The sequence below is a fragment of the Delphinus delphis genome, chromosome 3 (assembly GCF_949987515.2).
Source record: "Delphinus delphis chromosome 3, mDelDel1.2, whole genome shotgun sequence".
Classification (NCBI taxonomy): Eukaryota; Metazoa; Chordata; class Mammalia; order Artiodactyla; family Delphinidae; genus Delphinus; species Delphinus delphis.
In genome coordinates, this window is record NC_082685.1 from 113128763 (window position 1) to 113151923 (window position 23161).

At 43.7% G+C, this 23161-nt stretch overlaps 1 protein-coding gene across 1 annotated transcript in view; it reads right to left on the reverse strand.

The window, feature by feature from the left end:
* The window catches only part of IQGAP2 (IQ motif containing GTPase activating protein 2), a 285284-nt gene that overhangs the window by 233518 nt on the left and 28605 nt on the right, over positions 1 to 23161 (reverse strand). The window contains exon 2 of the mRNA XM_060009287.1: positions 4270 to 4369. Coding sequence (XP_059865270.1) covers positions 4270 to 4369 — 100 coding nt within the window. The remainder of the gene's footprint in view (positions 1 to 4269; positions 4370 to 23161) is intronic.

Here is a 23161-nt window from a genome sequence, read left to right on the forward strand (position 1 = left end):
ATCATATGATTTTTTCTCATTTAGACTGTTGATGTGATGAAGCACATTAACTGATTTTCAAATGTTGAACCAGCCTTGCAAACCTGGGATAAATTCCACTTGGTTGTGATTTATATAGTTCTTTTTATACACTGCTAAATCTGATTTGCTAATACATTTTTATAGCTGAATAATGTTTCATTATATGGATATATCACACACTGTTTATCCATTCATCAGTAGACGGACATTTGAGTTGTTTCCACTTTTTGCTCTAATGAATAACACTTCAATGAACATTTGTGTGCAGGTTTTTGTGTGGACATAGGTTTTCAATTTTCTTGAGGATATACCTAGTGGTGGAATTGTTGGATCATATAGTAACTCTGTATTTAATTTTTTGAGGAGCTACCAGACTGTTTTACAAAGTAGCTCCACCGTTTTACAATCCAACCAGCAATGTACAAGGGTTCCAATCTCTCTACATCCTTAAAAACACTTGTGATTGTCATTCTGTTTGATTATAGCTATCCTAGCATGAAACGGTATCTCATTGTGGTTTTGATTTGCATTTCCCTAATGACTGATGTTAAGTATTCTCTCCTGTTCTTATGGTTCATTTGTGTATCTTATTTGGAAAAATGTCTATTCAGAAACTTTGCCCTTTTTTTTTTTTTTTTCCAGTACGCGGGCCTCTCACCGTTGTGGAGCACAGGCTCCGGACGCACAGGCTCAGCGGCCATGGCTCACGGGCCCAGCCGCTCCGCGGCATGTGGGATCTTCCCGGACTGGGGCACGAACCCGTGTCCCCTGCATCGGCAGGCGGACTCTCAACCATTGCGCCACCAGGGAAGCCCTGCCCATTTTTAAATTAGGCTATTTACTTTTTATGGTGTGCTGTAAGAGTTCTTTATATATTCTGAATACAAGTCTCTTATCAAATATATGATTTGCCAATATTTTCCCCCATTCCATGAGTTGTCTTTTCAATTTCTTGACGACATCTCTTTGAATAAAAAAGGTTTAATTTTCATGATGTCTAATTTATCTGGTTTTCTTTTTTTGGCTTGTGCCTTTGGTGTCAAGTCTCAAAACCACTGCCTAACCCAAGGTCACAAAGACGTACTGCTGTGTTTTCTTCTAAGAGATTTACAGTTGTGGTTCACACCTTTAGATTAACAAAACCATTTTAGGATAATTTCTGTATATGGTACGAGGTAGGGATCCAAATTCATTTTTATGCATGTATATACCCAGTTGTCTCAGCATCATTTGTTGAAAAGACTGTTTTTCTTCCCCCACTGAATTGTCTTGATTGAATGATTTTTAGATTAAACTAAGCTTGCATTGCTGGGATAAATCCCCCTTGGTGGTATACAATCCTTTTTAGATGTCGCTGAACTCAGTTGGAGTTTGTTGAGGAGTTTTGTATTTGTATTCATAAGGGATACTGGTCTGTAGTTTTCTTGAGGTACCTTTAGTTTTGGTATCAGAGTAATACTGGTCTCAACAGAATGAGTTAGGAAGTGTTCTCTCCCCTTACACTTTTTGGAAGAGCGGGAAGGTTTCTGAGTATTGACTCAATCTTTTTTACTTGTTTTACATCTATTCAGTTTTTTAAATTTCTTCTTCAGTCAGTTTTAGTAGTTTGTGTCTTTCTAGGAATCTGTATATTTCATCTAGGTTAACTAATCTGTTGGCATATCATTGTTCATAGCATTCCGTCAACATCCTTTTTATTTCTATAGTGTTGGTAGTGATATCCTCCTCTGAATGAAGCAACTTTTAAATGGTCTGAGATTAATGATCACAGAATCTTGAAAGTAATAAAACCAAACTTAAAGATACCCTGGACTCTTACAACTCTGAATTTTGAGTTACAGGACATATAGGCTAGGTATCCTTCCGGTTCTCACCCTTGGAAAGAAAAAATAGAGGCACAAAGACAGACCCAATACATCTCTACTTGAAATGCACCAAAGTCAGTTCAACTGAAATAAATAAGAAAGAGTTCCTAGCTAAACTTTCACATTCTAAGTGTACCATTCAGTAGAAATTCAATATTCTAAGGCAACTACACTCACATGAACACACACGTGCATGCACTATAATAAACCCGGTATGATAAATTCCTAAGGCATTAACATTGTAAAAGGATCAGGCAATAAACCCTTTCAAATAAATAACTTTTTGAATACTAACTCACCCCTTCATTTATTTCCTGAGTTCAGGACCATCGAATTCTGTACACTATGCTTTCTGAAATCATAGCAAACATATCTTTTAATAGCCACATAATTTTTACATACTCCATAACCAAAAAACAGCTTCCCTAGGCTTCCCTGGTAGCGCAGTGGTTGAGAGTCCGCCTGCCAATGCAGGGGACACGGGTTCGTGACCCGGTCTGGGAAGATCCCACATGCTGCGGAGTGGCTAGGCCCGTGAGCCGTGACCGCTGAGCCTGCGCGTCCGGAGCCTGCGCTCCACAACGGGAGAGGCCACAACAGTGAGAGGCCCGCGTATCACAAAAAAAAAAAAAAAAAAAAAAAAAAAAAACAGCTTCCCTGAAAGTCATAATAAGTGTTCAGATATTAATAAAAGATTCATAAATACATATTACATCTAATCTCTCCTTGTAAGATAAATTTATGAAAACCATCCTAGAGGAAAAGCTGTGTATTTTACAATCTATTCTTTCAACAAAACTATTTCTAAGGAAGCTTTCTTCAAAGAACTTGGACTAATTGTTACGTTGATTTTTTTCTTTAAACTTTGTCTTTTTAAAAAATAATTAATTAATTAATTTATTTATTTATTTTTGGCTGCATTGGGTCTTTGTTGCTGTGCGCGGGCTTTCTCTAGTTGTGGCGAGCGGGGGCCACTCTTCGTTGCGGTGCGTAGGCTTCTCACTGCGGTGGCTTCTCTTGTGGAGCACGGGGTCTAGGGGCGCGGGCTTAATAGTTGTGGCACGTGGGCTCAGTAGTTGTGGCTCGTGGGCTCTAGAGCACAGGCTCAGTAGTTGCGGTGCACGGGCTTAGTTGCTCCACGGCATGTGGGATCTTCCCGGACTAGGGCTGGAACCCGTGTCTCCTGCATTGGCAGGTGGATTCCCAACCACTGCACCACCAGGGAAGTCCAGCATGTTTATTTTGAATGTCTGTGAATCCCTCTCCCTCTAACTTTAGCCACAATTTGACTAAAAGCATGTTTTTAATAATCTTAGACTGACAGTGAGTCTTCAGTGACTTGCAACCTAACTGTCAACTTCCAGACACATTAAATAACCTTAAAACCTGAGCCTTTAGAGCTTAGAGCTACACGGCTCTGTTAAAACATTAAACAACCTCGGAAAACCCCCTTTTAAGCAATTTTGAGGCCAAATTAGTGCATGTGTCACTGAATGTTCTTCTACAAAACAGTGATTAGAAACCTCATTCTTCTAGCTCTGTAGGTAGCTATTTATCAGTGATCAGAGATAATTAACACCAATGACCATTAACTCAATGTTTATTTTCTACAGAGATGAGAGAGCTGGAACATGTCTGTCCATGAAACAATACTGTTGCTTGATCACAGCACAAAGCATTAAATCAGAATCTAACCCATGGCATATGGGCACTGCCTTATGCACCCAGCAAAGGACAAAGTTCTGATTCCCCTGATACCGAGGCCTAAGTGCAAATACTTTATCTTCACTTTCTCCTTGGAGAACCCAACATTGACTTGTAATCTAAAAAGTCTAAAAGAGTCAGTGTGATTTTAGAGACAACATATCCTAAGTGGTCACACACCCATGGGTTAAAAAGGAGATTGCTGTCATAAACCTACTCTCCAGCTTAGTGAACGATGGACTTCAGTCTGAAATGCTATTTTTCTACTGGGTATATAGGGATATATAATTATACATTAATTAATAAGAGTAGTAATAATTATAATCATTGGGGTAGAGTTGGGGAAAAGATATGAGGAGGCTCTGGAGGAAAAGGAAGTTGATTTAAGTCTCTGCTGCTTCCCCACATCCGTGCCAGAGAGATAAGAAATTCTGAAATAATCTGCAACTTGCCTAGAGATTTCCTAGGAGGCTCTAAGGAAGAAAAAGGAACAGTTGCCTCCCTAGTGCCTTGACCATGGCTGTGGTAGCAACTTTTTCTAAGTTCTGCCATTTACAAAACCCAGGTGGTTCTTCTCCCATTACCTTACTACCAAAAAGGCTGCAGATGAGTTATTAAAAATACAGTACCCCAAAGCTCATCTCCAAGAGAAGGTGCACAAATAGACTTTGAATCTTACCTTTTGGCTTCCTCCAGGTGGCACAAATATTCATACGCGATATTCTGCCGCCTCCTCTCATCCATCTCCTCTGCTGAGAGTCTTTCATCATCCACAATAGCTAGAAATAGAGGATAACATCACATGACTCGATAAGGGCAGCGTTCATCAAATAATGAGACGACCAACTAGGAGAAACGCATATGCAGCTCAACACTGAATAATGAGAGATGGGGGTATTGAAACATCAAGTGCAGAAAGAGATTTGCTGTTGGACTTTACAATATTATATTATTTCTAGCAGAAAATGCAATACTGAAGTATAAGTGGACATTAAATAATAGAAGGAGAATAGCAATCAGATTTCACAGACATGATGCCACAGGATTTAGACAGCCTCAAGTCAATTAGAGGACGGTCTATCAGCAACAACTTCGCTCAACAAGCTTGTAGAATTGGTCCAATGGCTCAGCTTGGACCATCCTAGAAATCCTGGGGTTGAACAAAGAATCTACAAGGACCTGTGTTTTAACACTAGAGGGAATTAAGGTTTCTCATCCAACCCAAATCCTACTTTACAGATGACAAAGTCACTAAAATCCCTCCCTCGTTTATCTCTTGGTCTACAAGGCTAACTTTCCCTAGTCAACAGGTATCCTAAAGAAAAAAGCCATGGAGACAGCCAGTGAGCAGAGTCTCCGAGCCCACACCCTTTATTCCAACACAAGCCTAGTTTATAAACTGCCACGCTTCAGCCTTGCTTTTCTGTAGAGAGCACAGCTTCCCCGTTTCCTGATTGCATTTCCTCTGCCTGCGGGCTCAACAGTACCCCACAGCCGCCAACAGTCACATCAGCCAACTCTTAGCTGCCTATTTACACGACAACAGTCCTCTCTCATGAAAAGGACCCCCTTTTCCTGTTCAGTCCTGAACTTTCATTCTGATGGTTGTAAAATGAATGTGGTTTCTCATTTGTTAGATTACTCATCTAACGAAGACAATGTGTGCAGGCAGCAAGGCTGTGGTCACGAGGGGCAGGACCGTCCGTGTTTGCTCTTTTGTTCCCCAGCTGCCAGCGCCAGTCAGCCGTTCCATAAATGGGACCCCTGGTCCCAAGCAGAGGAGAAAAGGATATGAAGGTCATCCATCCATCCCTAGGAAAGGCCAACCCCATGCCCTACTGAAGAGGAATCTGAAATATCAATCTGGCAGACAAAAGGAAGTAAGATCACATTTTGAACTCTTACTGGGCAAGTACAGTGCTCGACCCTTAAGATCGAAAAATAATACCAAACCTTCAAAGAACTCAAAAGAAAGATTAAATTTACGTCAATATAAAAAATGACGGAATATCGTAAGCATGGAAATATGTACTAGATGCTTATTTATTGAGCACTTACTTTCCTTCAAGGGTTAGGCAGCGTTTTCTATGCAGTGTTTCATTCAAGTCTTACAACTCTCTCTGAGGCAGGTGCATAACCTATCCCACTTTACCCTCTGAGCAAACAGGCTGAGAGGCCATTTGCCCAAGTGAAGAGCAGAAACATTAGAGCTAGAAGTATTTGGATGGGATGGAAAAAGCAAGTACAGAACTTTGGGAAATGTCTTTGTTTATGGGGGAAGAAGAAAAAGAAGCAGCAGGAGAGGCTGGAAGAGCGCTAGGACAGGCTGGTATACAGCAAAAGCAGGGCCAAAGGAGCAGGAATTTCCACACGGATCGCTATCCCTTCCCGATTCCCGCCCCGTCCAACGACTCCCAAGTTTCCTTGTGGCTCCATTCCTCAAAATAGGGAGACCTCAGCCCACACCAATGACACCTAGGGGGCTCAACAAAGATCTGTATTTGTCAAAAGCATCTTTTTTAACAAATTGAATCTGATTTAACTTTAGAAGAGAGCTTTCAGATTTAGGAAACGTACCGAAGCTCTCGAACAACCCTCCTCTGCACCTCCACTTGGAGACCCCAGGCCTCTGACATCTCTCCCCTGGGCTCTTGCAACGGCCCTCAAACAGCCCCCCAGTTGCCACCCCTCCTCCACCCATTCTCCTCACTGTCCCCAGAAGCATCTTTGTAACATACAGTCCTACTGATGCAATTCTTCCTCTCCAAACCTTCGATGGATCCCCACTTCTTATAGAACAAAGTTCAGGAAGAAAACACGTTCTCTCCCCTCCCCTACCTGAAGCCTACAGTTCAGCCACCCTTCCTGGCAGCACCGGGTTCCAGGCCCAAACCACTCCCTTTGAAGTTTGAGTTCTTCTGCTCTCCACCACCTCTCTGTCTAGAAAGCCACTGTCCCGCCTGTGTGTGACACCTCTGTATCTTCTTGAGCAAACTTCTGTGGATCCGAAATCAGAAACCATCCCCAGTCCTCAGCACCTTGGTCCACGTTTCTATTCTATCACTCCTCGTGGAAGCCCCCACTGTAACTGGGTCACATCTCGCTCTCCAGACTGGGGATTCTTTAGAGGAAATGACTCTTTTGCTTCATCTTTTATGTGGTTTCTTGCACGGAGAGGGCACTCAAATATTTGCTCAACAATTCTCTTCCAGTGAATCTTTAGTAAGTGCACTAACCATCATCCTGCCATGAATATACTTTGAAATTCTTCTCATTCTGGGTTTTCTTAGGCGATTCCCGGCACGCCCGCGTAGCACCAGCTCATCCTCCATCTCCATTGTTCCGAACAGTTAATCCCCAGGACCCCCCATGACTACCAGCTTCTCATTTTAATTTCAGTCTAAAGACCGCCTCCCATTTCTGACAGAATATTTCCATTTTATGGTACCTTCAGCACGTTAAAGCTTGAAAGCAATTGAAAATTCTCAGTCGGAGTCCACTTGGTCATTTTGCCCTCCTCAGAGGTGAAGGTGGGGTCACTCTCACCGCCACCTTCCTTCCTGGCTGCTGCTTCCTTCCAGCCTCAACCAGCCTACCCAGTAGGAGGCGGAAGCACCAGCAGCGCTGGCCCCCAGGCCTCTGCCCCCCAACTGCCTCCACAAGCCATGCAGCATCCTACCAGCCCAGGGCTGCTGGGGGCTCTCAAACTCTGACATCACCCTGTCCAAAGAGAAGATCTGACTTAACGTTTGAATTAAAACACACTCTCCCCACAAAGTTTTATATTGCCACTGCAACGTTTTGGCCATAGCTGATGGAATCCTGTCTTGTTTTTTTATAAATTTATTTATTTAATTAATTTACTTATTTTTGGCTGCATTGGTTGCGTGCGGGCTTTCTCTAGTTGCTGCGAGCGGGGGCTACTCTTCGTTGCAGTGCGCAGGCTTCTCATTGTGGTGGCCTCTCTTGTTGCGGAGCACGGGCTCTAGGCGCGCAGGCTTCAGTAGTTGTGGCACGTGGGCTCAGTAGTTGTGGCTTGCGGGCTTAGTTGCTCCGTGGCATGTGGGATCTTCCCGGACTAGGGCTTGAATCTGTGTCCCCTGCATTGGCAGGCAGATTCTTAACTACTGTGCCACCAGGGAAGCCCCTCTACCTATCTTTAAGGCTCAATCAAGGGCCACTTCCTTCCCAAAGTCTCCCCTGACTATTCCTGTTCACACTGTCCTCTCTCCCGGCACTGAAACCGGACAGGACCCTGTGGGAGCCTCCTGGGTACAAATCCTTTCCGGGTCCCCTGTTTCTTGTTTGCAGGAAAAAAATTTTAGCCTCCTAGACCTTCCCTGAGTACCAAAGGACAGACTCAAACAGTTACTAATCAGGGAAGGGAAGGCATGCAGAAACAAAGAAGGAGCAGTCAAGAAACTATAGTGCAGCGATGGGCAGGGTCCCGGTTCCTCCTCAAGGAACATATATAACAATATCTTTGAGTTCACTGAGCTCCACTCTACAGTCTGCGAGCCACAACTACTGAGCCCACTTGCCACAACTACTGAAGCCCTCATGCCTAGAGGCTGTGCTCCACAACAAGAGAAGCCACCGCAATGAGAAGCCCACGCACCGCAACGAAGAGTAGCCCCCGCTCGCCGCAACTAGAGAAAGCCTGCACGCAGCAACAGAGACCCAACGCAGCCAGAAACAAATAATAAATAAAATAAATAAATTAAAAAACATATATATCTTTGAGTTCTTCTACATGAACTAAGGCCCCCACCCAGGTGGAGGATGGTAACTTCAGGCTGAGCACAAGATTCCTAGAGCACCGTCCTGTTCCCTCACCACCAGAAGAAGAAGACAGCCACACACTCTGCAGCCCTCACCCCAAATTCTGCCTATAAGAACTTCTCCCCGAAAACCATCAGAGAGTTTGGGGGTTGTGAGCACGAGCCACCTGTTTTCCTTGCTTGTTCCTGCAATAAACCTTTCTCTGCTCCAAACTCCCATGTTTACGTTTCCGTTTGTCTGGCCTCACTGTGCGTGGGGCACACATACCTGCGTTTGGTACCAGTAACTCCTATACTGCTTCGTTTAACAGTAAACTCCTAGAAGACATATCTGTGTCATCACGGTGTGCAGCACACTTCCCTGCACAGGCTGCATGCTCCATTCAAACATCTGATGAACAACTAATCTTTTATCAGGAAAGAGTAATACATGGGCTTTAAAGTATCTATGGGGGGTAGTTTTATTTGCCTATTTACACTGAATAAAGGACGTGGTCATGGATGGAGCAAATAACAGCGCCATTCTATAGACTTTACTTGACTCAGATTCAATTCACAGATTCTATGAGCCAGGCATGAGTCAAAGCACCAGGGACGGGGCAGTGAACGAAACAGAAAATGTTTGCCCTCATGGGGCTTCTTTTTACACATCCCTTCCTTCCCTCCTGACCCGGCCCACTGGACCACACACCTGGCTACTGCCCTTGCGACCACACACACTTCAGTCTCCCTTTCCTTCCTTCATAATCTATTGTCAAAGCGTAAGCCAAGGTTACGAGGGTGAGAATGTCTTAACCATGACAAAAGCAGATCCCTCTGGGCCACAGAGGTCGCCTGCAAATATTTCTGCATTACTCAATATTTACTAAGCAGCAACTTCTAGTAAGAGCCACTGGCACGGATGCCACTGCCATTTAAAAAGCCATCACGGAGCTGATAAAAGAATACACTTAAGCATGACTTTATCGCCTATGAAGCACTTTTCCATGTTATTGTGTGCTTTTCATCATCTCTCTGAAAGATAGGAACTAACTCTTTCTTACAACTGAGGAGAAGGGGGTCATGTAAGGGGAAGGGACCGCCTACAGTTACTGCTGGGTCAATGGCAGAGCCGGGGCTGGAACTGAGGTCCCTCAGCACCTCAGCCCCCGCTCTTTGCCCAGCGCCACGCTGCTGCTGAATCTGAATGAGTTGCGGAAGGCGCTTGTCACTGCCAAGCCCAAGGGAAGATCACTGAAGTGCTTTCAGAGTTGCTTTTATTTTATTTTTTATTTTTATTTATTTATTTATTTATTGCGGTACACGGGCCTCTCACTGCTGTGGCCTCTCCCGTTGCGGAGCACAGGCTCCGGACGCGCAGGCTCAGCGGCCATGGCTCACGGGCCCAGCCACTCCGCGGCATGTGGGATCCTCCTGGACCGGGGCACTAACCCGTGTCCCCTGCATCGGCAGGCGGACTCTCAACCACTGCGCCACCAGAGAAGCCCGAGTTGCTTTTATTTTAAAGCAAATTGATTAACTGAGACCTCCTCTGAAGTTCATCTTTACTTGCTGCCTTGAACCCTAAGAAACACGAGGACGTTCGTTGTGGAGAACAACTTCCTGAAGTATTAGCAACTCACAAAACACTTTTTGTTATGTTAGCTGACATTGGCTAAAAGATGGTACAGCAATCACTTTCTGTGGAAATTGCATTATAGGGTTTATTCAGAGGTTTAAGGAACAGAATGAGTCTGTAGAAAAGGTTTTGAAATAGAACTATAAGGTTAGAGACAGAAGGAACCTAAGGAGATCATTTGTCAAAGGACACCCACAAAATCCACCGGGAAAATAGCCCAAGACCTACCTTATTCATGAAGGAGTTGGCGTGGTCACTTGTTCACTTCAGCTACTCTATTGCTCCCTTCACACAAGGACACCAAGGCCACCATCTCCTTTGTATTAAAATTTATTCATTTGCTCAACAAATATTACAGTGGCTGCTTTGTGCCAGTCTGTTCTAGGGACTGGACACAAGTGACAAGTATGACACACTAAGTCCCTTATGAAGTTTTTATTAGAGTTAAACAACTAAAACATTGGCATACTTACAGGATGCTTACATAAGTAGGGATATACTGGAGGGACGGTTGGCAAGCATCACAAAACCAGGGTTGGGAATCTCCATTTTACAAAACGGTATTATTTAAGAAGAAGCAGGTTAAGAATATAATATGAATCATCAATTCATAGAAACGTGCCATAGTTTAGCATTGTATGGACACATTGTTGTTTTGTGTAACTCAAAATTTCTGTAAGGAACCCTGAATATCCTCAGGTAGGTCATTCAATTCAAACATGTACTGAACCATCTTTTAAGAGTTCAGACTGCCTTTACACCTCAATGGGTATCTCCTCCCTCTCAGAACTTATGGTTACCAGAGATGTATACCCCATGGAAGAGAACTGATTCCGAAACCCTAAAACTGGGGCCGGTTACAGGGGTAGGATACAAAAAATGAGAGAACCCCAAGTCCAAGATTTCCAGTAAGCTGATACTCAGTAAACTGACCCGTGATATAGTCTGGCTTCCTACCAGCTTCCTGAAGCATTTCGCAGCTACTTAATCTTAAGCCTTAAAGGACCACATGATCAAACTTCCCTAAACTGAACTTTCTTTTGAAAAGGAGGCAAACCTGGGGTTGAAGTCCTTAGCAATCCGAACATATTCCCAGGCACCCTAAAGAATATGAAACAACAATAGAGACTGTCATTCCACCTGTTAGAGACACTGAAGGTTTCTTCAAGCCATGGAAATTATAAGACACTGAGTGCATGGGCTCACAGCTCACCCATCTCCACATCCCTACGAAGTGCCTGGTAAATAGTAGGTGCTCAGTAAAGTCTGCTGATTGGCATGTTCAGCTTTGTGCTTGACGGGCAGAGATGCTATGTCCTTCCTAAATTTAGTCCAACTAATTCCAAGCCCTGATGGTAATACAGCCATACTGTCCCGATCCCAAGGGAAGGAGAACTGAATTTGAAGCCTGTCCTCCACACCTTTCCTGGAACTTCTCCCCCAGCATACATTTCTAAGAACTCTCCAGAGTTATAAATCAACACACAACTTCAGAGGATATTCAGGTTACATATGGCATTAAGGGACTGTGGCCATCCTCCTCTAAAGCCCTAAATCTTCAAGTTCAGCATTAGAAGGAGAATTTCCTAGGTGGGGAAAGAAGGGTAACCAACAAACTACACAGCTTCCTTACAAGCATTAGGGTCTCTGATTGGCTACCAATGCCCTTTTTCAAGTGAGGTTATTAAGGCCCAGAAGAGTTAGATAGCTTCTTTGTCGTAATTACTCAGAAAAACAAGAACCATTTCAGGCTTTGTGAAAAGGTTACCCCTTTCTGCAAACATGATTTAAATGTACATAGCTTTAAGATCCACATATGAAAAAGAGTTATTTGATCCCACTTTGATACAAAAGGTCCCAAACTTTTCCCCCCAAGAATGTGATCATACTTGAGCACCTAAGATGCCATCTGTTTCTAACAAGGCTGGATCTCAAAACCCAGGACACCTTTTCAGAACAGGACCTCACTCCTACATCTCACACATGGGGCTAAAATAAATTTGGGGCCACTGTGAAAATGTGAACAAGAATGTCTTTTTTTTTTTTTTTTAATAATCTGGAAACTCAAAGCAGACCATGAAGATGTTAAGGCCCATATACAAAGGTGGGCCAACCTGAAGTCTGGGATGGGAGGGAGGGGTCTGTCTGGAACTTTGCTCAATTTGGGAGAAGAATTTAAAGCAATGATTCTCAGATTTGGGATTCTGTCGTCAATTATAATTGCAAAAAAACATTTTGGGGACAACAACCATCTCTTTTGCTACCAAGTCGGCACAGGGAGAATTCCATTTGCTCACTGCCTGCTCCTACACACTCTGTCATCCCCACACAGATCTCAGTAAGGGAGAATGGAGTGTCAAGTTTCCAAGGCCAATTTAAGACTTTTAACCCCAAGAGTTAAAATTACAGAAGGAATTATAAAAATCTTTAGTCTGGATGAGCTTCTACTATTTTTAAAGGAAGGGAAAGGAATTCAACTCATCTCACTTGGATAGGAACTTTTTGTGCTTAAGATGCTCAGTGCAGAAATGCTCCGAAGTATTTACAACCAGTCCTAAAATGATTCTCCCTGTTTTCTACAGATAATGAATATTTTAAGGACATAGATGTTTACCTAAACTTTAATACTTCATGGGAATGATGCTATTTTACAACTGTTAAACAAACTTAGCAGGTTACGTAATGACAGTTCCCGGGCTCTTCTCAAGAAGTAGCAAGTCACTGGTAATACCCTGTCCCTGTCCCCTCAGACGACTCCAGATAACCCAGAATATCAGAGGGTATTGCCACAAAGCTAGGAGTCTTAGAAGACAATAGAATAGGGCAGCTTGGCCTAATTTTTCCTTGACTATTAGGAGAAAAGAAATAATAAATCACAAATAGTTCAAAGGTAAGAGCAAGAAAACAAAACAGCCTCTTGGTTGTGAGTCTTCCCTGAGTTTCAGATGCCTATGTTGTCTTTCTCTCATTCACGTGACCACTTTGTGATACGTGCATGAAAAGTAGCAGACAGAAAGGATTAACACATAATGATCACTTACTACCTGCCAGATACTTTACATATATTATCGCTTATCCCCCTTTAAGACAGGAATTTGAATCTCCCCTTTTCTGGTGGGAAAAAAACTCAGAGAGGTTCGGTCATTTAGGTTTAGGTAATTCTAAGATCTTAACGACAATTCAGTGGCAGAATTGGGATCTGAAAGAACTCTGATTCCAAAGTTCTGATCTTTCTACTCTCCCCAAGTTCTGCTGCCTCCCTGCATGTAAATATTTGATGACTGGCCCAGCGGCCATTAGGCTCTTCTGAGGGTGTTATTAATGGTATTACTGATATCTCATTAATCAGCAGATAGATTTATGTGACTTTATTTTTCCTACTGGAAACCACATCAATTAGTGCTATTATCTTGAGAAAGTATAGACAGTAAAATTACAGGCTTATTTCTTAGAGATGCAGAAACCTCAAATGTAGTCCAATGAAGGAAAAAATATTAAGATAATATTCAGTACTGCCAAGTTAGACTGTATCAGGAATGCAAGAGTTGAAACAAGATCAAAACAAAAAACTAAATGATGCTACTTACATGATACATCACGTCATACGCAAAGTCATATGATCAATAAATGCTGAGAACACATGTGAGAAAATTTACCATGTTTTATCTGAGGCACCCTCCCCCATTCTACTTACTCCTCTTTTCCCTCCAAAGGTGAATTTCTGCCTAAACTGACAGATACCTGATTTTTAAAAAAGGGAAGGGGGCGCTGAGACGAAAGAGCCGTGGTTTTGGGTGCCTATAACACTGTCACACTCAGTTATGAAAGAGTGAACTAGGTACTTCCCTGGTGGTCCAGTGGTTAAGAATCTGCCTTCCAATGCAGGGCACATGGGTTCGATCCCTGGTTGGGGAACTAAGGTCCCACATGCTGTGGGGCAACTAAGCCTGCTCTCTAGAGCCTACATGTCACAACTAGAGAGCCCGTGAGCTGCAACTACTGAGCCCACGCACTCCGGAGCCTGTGCACCACAACTACTAAGCCTGCACACCACAACTAGAGAGAGAGAGAAGCCCGCGTGCCGCAACTAAGACCCAATGCGGCCAAATAAATAAATATTAAAAAAAGAGTTAACTAGACACTCAGTTTCCTCATCTGAAAAATGGGAATAATGCCATCCACCCTCATGAAGCTGTTGTATGATTATTTTAAAAAAATATTTAAAAATCATATATATTTTAATAAATTCTAATATAATCAATTATTAAATTAGTTATAAGATATAAAACTTATAAACATGTATAGTAAAGACAATAGATAATCAGCTAGTTTTTCCAAGGATAACTGATTATACTCAATTTTTCCATCACTCAGCAGCTTTAGCATCTATGTCCCATGTAATTTGCAAATTGAATGTACTTGAAGCTATATAAATTTTAAAAAGCACAATTTTAATTCCACACACGTATACATATTTTATATATACATGTGTGTGTATATTGCTATAATAATTATATAAGAGTATATCATATGCACTCTAATCAAGGGGAAAAAAGCCTAAAAGGAAATGCTAAAATGTTAAAGCACTTGTTCCCAAAAGGAGGGCTCTGGAGTTTTTTCCTTAACTTTGATTCCTACACATTTTCCAAATATCTATACCAGGGGTCCCCAACTCCTGGGCTGTGCACCAGTACCGGTATGCGGCCTGTTATGAACCAGGCCGCACAGCAGGAGGTGAGCGGCCGGCAAGCAACCGAAGCTTCATCTGCTGCTCTCCATTGCTAGCATTATCGTCTGAACCATCCCCCGCGCCCCTACCCACCCCCGCCATCCCCGCCCCGTCCGTGGAAAAACTGTCTTCCATGAAACTGGTCCCTGATGCCAAAAACGTTGGGGACCGCTGCTCTGTACCACTGATGTGTACTACTGTAATTATATCAGAAATAAGATTAAATTTGTTTTTATGTTCAGTTACAGAAAGATGTTTAAAATATGATGAGGAATAAGCCTTAATGCCAGTTTCATTGAGAAAGATACCTTTCATGCAACTAATTGACCCATTTGAACTTCTAGAAAAGAATCAGAGGCAGGGCTTCCCTGGTGGCGCAGTGGTTGAGAGTCCGCCTGTCGATGCAGGGGACACGGGTTCGTGCCCCGGTCTGGGAAGATCCCACATGCCGCGGAGCGGCTGGGCCCGTGAGCCATGGCCGCTGAGCCTGCGCGTCCGGAGCCTGTGCTCCGCAATGGGAGAGGCCACAACAGTGAGAGTCCCGCATACCGCAAAAAAAAACAAACAAAAAAAAGAATCACAGGCATTAAAATTTATGATGAATATTCAGTCAGTTTTATTGTGTAAAACACACACACACACACACAGAAGTTCAAAGACAGCGGAGAGGAAGATGGTTAACGGCACCACACTCTGTTGGAAGGTGTGGTAAGCTCACGAGAGAGAAGAGGTAGGGATAGAGGTAAGTGAAAGGGAATGAACAGAAGAGGACCTAAGCTGGAGAACAAAGAGAGGGCTGCGGCAGACCTATGTGACATGAAAGCTTACAAGTCTGAACTAGAAGAAAACTACGGGTATGCTTTACAAGAGCACAATTTGGCAACAGGACAAACAGGATGAAGAAGAGCCTGGTACGGGGGAAGAAAAAGGAAGCCAACAGAGAGCAGCCAACTCATTTTGTGACTTCAGATGGTGGACGTGGAAACTGCACATGGCTCTGCACCAGAAAGGCAACCCCCGGGCCAATGTCCATAAAGACAAGTTTGTGTAATTAACAAGGAAACACCATGGAGGCATTCCACTATTGTAGGGGTATATGAGGAGCTGACTTTAAACGTGTATTTAGAAGAGAACTTTAATAAAACAGACTCAGAAGCCTAGGATGTAGAACAGAAGGGTACTATTAATGCAAGCATATGCTGTTTGTTAGTGAGTGTGAATGAACACATGATTCCGGTCAATTTTTTTTTTTTAATAAATTTATTTATTTATTTATTTTTGGCTGTGTTGGGTCTTCGTTGCTGTGCGCGGGCTTTCTCTAGTTGCGGCGAGGGGGGGCTACTCTTTCGTTGCGGCGTGCAGTCTTCTCATTGTGCTGGCTTCTCTTGCTGCAGAGCACAGGCTCTAGGCGCACGGGCTTCAGTAGTTGTGGCACATGGGCTCAGCAGTTGCGGCACGTGGGCTCTAGAGCGCAGGCTCAGTAGTTGTGGCACATGGACTTAGTTGCTCTGTGGCACGTGGGATCTTCCCGGACCAGGGCTCAAACCCGTGTCCCCTGCATTGGCAGGCGGATTCTTAACCACTGAGCCACCAGGGAAGCCCAGGACAGTCAATTTTTAAAGCATGCCAAAAATTCAGCTCTCCGACGGATCATACTATGCAAATGGAGGTATGTTGGCAATATAGTCATGGCTACAGAATTCATTTCAACTTGACTTTGGACTAAAGCAGTTTAGGCTAGTTTTAATGAGCAAGAAGCATCTCTGGCTTTTAAACAGAGTATGAAAATCAGCGTCAGCTCACACATTTAGGGTTTGTGGGATACTGGATTCGTGAGAAATCATAAAATGCTGCAGATGACACCAACATCAAAGAGCAGGACTCCAACCAGCTTTTGGCCTCATAGAATTCATCTACATTTATAAAGTGCTACCACATCAATTAGATCATATGACCGCCACAGCCCCATCAGATAGATGGACAAGTATTATTACCTCCACTTGACCAAGGCTAAAATACGGTAAGTGTTTTGCTCAAGGTCCCAGAGCTCATAGATTACAGAGCTGGTTTGTATTTAAAACCAACTCCTGGCTTCTGTTTAGTTTTTACTGAACTTTTGGAGGTACCCTATTACATTAGAGCAAACATATTTTTATTCTTCTAGGTCAACGATACAGGGAGCGGCAGGGGGAACTGGAATGGCGATGCGGGAAGGGAGTTGAGTTGGCAAGAGTGGGTGAAGCAAACATCGAGTTTGCAGGCTGAAGAGAATGTATACAAACTGTGATTTTGTAAACTACTTGGAAAGTGGATAAAATACCCTGGGAACGGCTCTCTTGTGGGAAAGAATTTACCCCACTTGGGCAACAAAGCTGAAAACATTTTGGTTTTGGCTTGTGTGCTTTTTGTTCTAACACGCAGAACTACTGCTCATAGAAAGTACAGGGTCCCAAATTTAGAAAAATGGATGCATTTATAAACACAATGAAAAACACCAAAATTTTTAGAAATTAGAATTCTTTAGTCCAAAGCTCAAAAAACTTTATAGAGCAGCCAGGACAGCAGCCACCTTAAACATAATTCATGCTCTTCTGCTTCAGACTTAGATGAATAACTGATCTCCCCTGGCATTTCTTTTCTGCCTGGGGACTGGACCATGGTACTATATGTAAATCCCCTTGCACCACTGGTCCGATGTAGATGAGAGGAGAAAGCCAAATTGGGTATCGGCACTAGTTCCTTAGAAGACCTGAATACAATTTCAGAATTAAGCCATTGTTTCTACTCCAGAGAGGAGAGCCCTGCTAGCATCTGTGCAGCAGACACATCCACGTTTATGAAGCCAAGTGAGGATGGAAACTTATTCATACAATTGATCTGTTAGGTGCAAAATGCTGGCAGACAATTATGGAGATGCAGAGTCCTAAAATGCCTTCCAAGTGGCTTATAATTAAAACCAATAAATACAACAACAACAGAATGTGCTTCTTTTGGTAAGTAGCAAAGTCTCTAACTAGCAGTTAAATAGTCACAGCGCACGTCAGGGGTGGGAGGAAGAGATGGGATGAGGCGGGAGAAAGGAGTCTGTGCCCTTAACAGTTTACGATCTAACAGAAAATATATAACATTGGGGAAAATTTTAGAAAACCTTTGGAAAAAGGGCCAACTAATGACAGGACAAAGGACAGAAAAGCCAAGGGGAAGAGAAGAGAGTATTCAATGATAGGATTACTCAGAGCCAGTTTTCTAGATTGAGTTTGAAGTCAGGTTTTGAGGGAGGGGAGAGAAAGTTGGGTGGGAAACACAACTAGAGAAGACAAGAAGCATGAAGAAGTTGCATGTGCACTTTCAAGATGCACCTTTGTGCTCTGTCTCCTGTCCCATTCCTCAGCCCTCCAAGACTCCACTCCTCCCCTCCCCACCCTTCCAAGTCTCTGAACTTCTTGAGAGGAACCAGGACGTTGTATAGCTGTTTCTGAGCCATGTAGTTGAAAGGAGTACAGGTGGTGTGATGACAGTGGGAAGATCAGATGATAGCTCATCATTAAAGAGCTGGGCAGAGTTTGATTCTATTAATAAAAGCTCTTTCAACAAAGTTAACCTGGCACATCTACCTGATAACACACACAATCTCCTATGCAGTTCCATATATAGTGCATCTGGCATCAGTTGTTAAATCAGGGACATAAATTACTGTACTTATTATTAATTTAAATACTCAAACCAAGTTCCTTATTTTACCATTCATCAGTATTCAGAGTCAACAAGGATCTGTTTTTTCTTGGAATATGTCCAAAGTTGCGTCCATGGGAAGCGGGGATGGAGATTCAAGAAACAGCCCTATGTGGAGAAAAGGGAACCCTCCTACACTGTTGGTGGGAATGTAAGTTGGTGCAGCCACTGTGGAAAACAATATGGAGGTTCCTCAGAAAACTAAAAATAGAATTACCGCATGATCCAGCAATCCCACTCCTGGGCATATATCCAGACAAAACTATAATTCAAAAAGATACATGCACCCCTATGTTCATAGCAGCACTATTCACAACAGGCAAGTCATGGTAACAACCTAAATGTCCATTGACAGATGAATGGATGAAGAAGATGTGATACATATATAAAATGGAATACTACTCGGCCATAAAAAAGAATGAAATAATGCCATTTGCAGCCACATGGATGCAACTAGAGATCATCATACTAAGTGAAGTAAGTCAGAGAAAGACAAATACCATATGCTATCACTTATATGTGGAATCTAAAATATTTCACAAATGAACCTATCTATGCAACAGAAACAGAATCACAGACATAGAGAACAGACTGGTGGCTGCCAAGGGGGAGGGAGTTGGGGGAGGGATGGAGTGGGAGGTAGGGGTTAGCAGATATAAGCTATTATATATAGAACGGATACACAACAAGATCCTTCTGTAGAGCACAGGGAGCTATATTCAATATCCTGTGATACACCGTAATGGAAAAGAATATTAAAGAAAAGAATGTGTGTGTGTGTGTGTGTGTGTGTGTGTGTGTGTGTGTATATGATATATAGAATATATATATGATATATAGAATATATATAGTGATATATAGAATCACTCTGCTATACAGCAGTAATTAACACAACATTGTAAATCAACTATACTTCAATTAAAAAAAAAAAGAAAGAAACAGCCCTAGATCTGCTCTTCAAAATCCTTGCTGCCCCATGCCCTCTCCTAGGGCTCCAGCCACTGCCATGCTGATGCCTCCACGTGTCAGAGCCTTAAGCAGCACACCACATGGTTGTTTGCCCTCCGAGGTGGGCTCCTTTGGAATGGTCTTGGGCAGCTCCAGACCCGCCCCTAACCCAGCCTTCCCTCCCTCTTGATATCACATTGGGAAGAAAAAGAGGTATCTGAAAGGGGAGCGGGGTGGAGGGGTGGATGAAGGGCAGAGAGACGAGGTCCAGAAAGAAAAGAAAGAAGCCTGAGAGTCAGAGCACATAGAAGCCTTGCTACACAAATGACTTGGGAGAGGGACAAGCAGAGGGTGTGGGAGAAGCAGCTGGTGAGGCTTTGGCTCCTAAACACCCACATTTCCGTGGCCACCAGAGCACTTCCACGACACAGTTTTTCCCGGCACTAGTATTACTGTGTTTAACCCACAGCGATCCTGTGACACTGGTATTATTCCCATTTTACAGATGTGGAAATGGAAACTTGGGACAGCTAAATCATGTGTCCCAGATCACAGCTGACAGGTGGAGAACACAGCTTTGCAGGAGAGGCAAGCCCGCCCTTCTGAGCCCTCTCTTGACCTCCACACAAACCTAGGCTTCCCACACTGCATATTTAATGAGCTCTTCTGTAGAAAAATAACCCTAAATGCAGAAGAGAGTAAACACACAGAAAGAATTGGGGGTGAAGAGAAGTATGTAGGGGCACAGCTCAAAGCCCAATAAGCATGAATTGTGTAATTTCAGATTCACTCTTAAAAAGAATCATCCAGGGCTTCCCTGGTGGCGCAGCGGTTGGGAGTCCGCCTGCCGATGCAGGGGACGCGGGTTCGTGCCCCGGTCCGGGAGGATCCCACGTGCCACGGAGCGGCTGGGCCCGTGAGCCATGGCCGCTGAGCCTGGACGTCCGGAGCCTGTGCTCCGCAACGGGAGAGGCCACAGCAGTGAGAGGCCCGCGTACCGCAAAAAAAAAAAAAAGAATCATCCATATTGCATTCTACTGCACATCTGATCTGTGGTTCAGTATTAAAATATAAGGAGTCCCCGCCTCCAAACAGTAAAACTGGCATTCCAGGCAGATGTGCCATGTGTACCCTGCGGGCGCCGGGTGTCACAGCACAAAGGGCTCAGGCAGCAGGACAACCTCCCCGGACGGCTCCCCGCGTCGACGCCAGCTCAGCTCACGCTTGGCTGCACGTGTGCAGGTGGCTTTGAGAACCAGCTGGGAGGTGTCATTCCCAGGAAGCATCTCGTCCAAGGCCCTCCACCCACTATTCCCGCAGCGCTGGAGTCTGGCTAAGCCCCGTATCACCACCCCTCGCTGTAATCCACAATGACCTGACCCCCTTAACGCGTCGGTGCGCACAGCACCCACTGTCATTGTGCTCACGAAGTAGGGAAGCATGTCAAGAGGAAAAAATGCTGGGCAAAGAGAAAACCAGAACTTTCTCATTCCATCTTGTTTCCCACATCTCGTTTTCATCTGGACGCTCCAAGTCTGTTCTACATTCAAGCTGTATAGTGCTCTTGGAAGGTAGGTTTACGCCAATTTACTATATAAAACTGAGCAAACCTGTTCTGTACACACTCCAGCATGCAAACCCCAAAGTTCTTTGGTTCTTAATAAGTACTTGGCATGAGCCAAGGTATCTAGAGTAGAGGTAGATAGAGTAGGTACCAAAATCATAGAGACGAGAAGCAGAAAGGTGATTGTCAGGGGCTGCAGAGAGGGGAGAAAGCAGAGCTAGTGTTGAATGGGGACAGTGTTTCCCACACTGAGTGGGAAGCTGAAAAAGGTCTGGAGATGGGTGGTGGCAATGGCTGCATAACGATATGAATGTGCTTAATAACAGAACTGTACACTTAAAAATGGTTAAAGTGGTAGATTTACGTTAGGTATATTTTATCACATTTGAAAACAAATGCTTACACAGCACTTTCTCTATGCCAGGCACTGTTCTCACTTCTTTGCAGACGTTAACTCGTGTAATATCCACAGCCCTATGAGGTGGGTTCTGTTATTATTGTCATCATCATCATCCTTGCCCAGCGTCCACAGCTGGCAAGCAGCAGAGCTGAGACACACAGGCTGGCATTCCAGCTCCCTCACCTCACTCTTAAGCAGTGCTCGGCTGCTTCTCAGCAAGACAGGCAGCTGGGCTCGGGGGACTCACCCATCAATTCACACAGGCACAGACCAGCAGACCCTATTGGTCACAGACCGTCGGGAGAGTCCTAAAGACACGGGACCCCTTAGGCCTCACAGTGATAAATTCAGAACTATCTAGAGGGCTCACCAGAAGCAGATCTTGAATCGAACTGAGCCTCTTCAACCAGTTTCATAGAACCAAAGCATTTCAAATTAGAAAAGGTATCTCTCTGGTCTAATTTTCTTTTCAAGACAAGAACTACTGCTAAACTATAGCAGAGAAGAGATGTTTTCTTTCTTGTATGTCTTGTATTTATACTTTCTTTTATTTCTAGAAAGTACACAGAACTGATGATCTATGAAAGAACCGACTTCCAGGAGGTCATACGGATGAAGGTTCAAGGTCTGGGAGAAACCACCTTGAGCAAGTCACTTAATCCTCTCTGGGTTCTACTTTCTTATCTGCCCAATAGGAGTACTTTAAAATCTATCTTCTCCTTAACAGTATTAATGGCTTAAGATTAGTTTAATTTATAGAAAAACACTTTCAAAAATTTAAAATGCTCTTGTCCTAATTCTATCCACTTTGACGTTGTTTAAAAAAAAAAAAAAGATCTAAATAAAGTACTTAATAAGGTCAATAACAATCACATCCAGGTCTCAAACACTGCTCCTAGAGTTCCCACCAGTTCTTTTTATTTATTTATTTATTTATTTATGGCTGTGTTGGGTCTTCACTGCTGCACACGGGCTTTCTCTAGTTGCGGCGAGCGGAGGCTACTCTTCTTTGCAGTGCGTGGATTTCTCGTTGCAGTGGCTTCTCTTGTGGAGCACGGGCTCTAGGTGTGCGTGGGCTTCAGTAGCTGTGGCATGTAGGCTCAGTGGTTGTGGCTCACGGGCTCTAGAGCGCAGGCTCAGTAGTTGTGGCGCACGGGCTTAGTTGCTCCATGGCATGTGGGATCTTCCCAGACCAGGGCTCGAACCCGTGTCCGTTGCATTGGCAGGCGGATTCTTAACCACTGTGCCACCAGGGAAGTCCCCCCCACCAGTTCTTCACACATTGTTACTCATCCATCCAAAGGTAATGAAGTATGAGACATTCACAATGTACGCAGTATTTCACCTCTGCTCAAGGAAAATGCCTTTTCCTTACTGTCAGCATTCTGCACACCTCTCCCAACAACACAGTGGGACAAGTGTAAAGCAGACCAGAGAGCTGAGGACGTCATATCAAACGTGAACCCCTCTAGCCTAGGGCTACAGCTTCTCTACCTTCCTTCTCAGTATATTTAATTTTGTGTATACTTCTTAAGAACAAGGGCATTCTATTACATGAACTTGGTATACTTATCTGAATCAGGAAATTTAATATTGATACACTACTATCCAATCCCCAGTCTATATTCAAGTCTCACCACCTGTCCCAATAATGTCCTTTACAGCTTTCTCTTTGTCCCATGCGTTTTGCTGCCATGTCTCTCTAGCCTCCTTTAATCTGGAACTGTTATCGGCCCTTGTCTTTGTTGATCTCATGTTTAGGGGCACTACAGGCCATTAATCCTGTAGAATGTCCACCA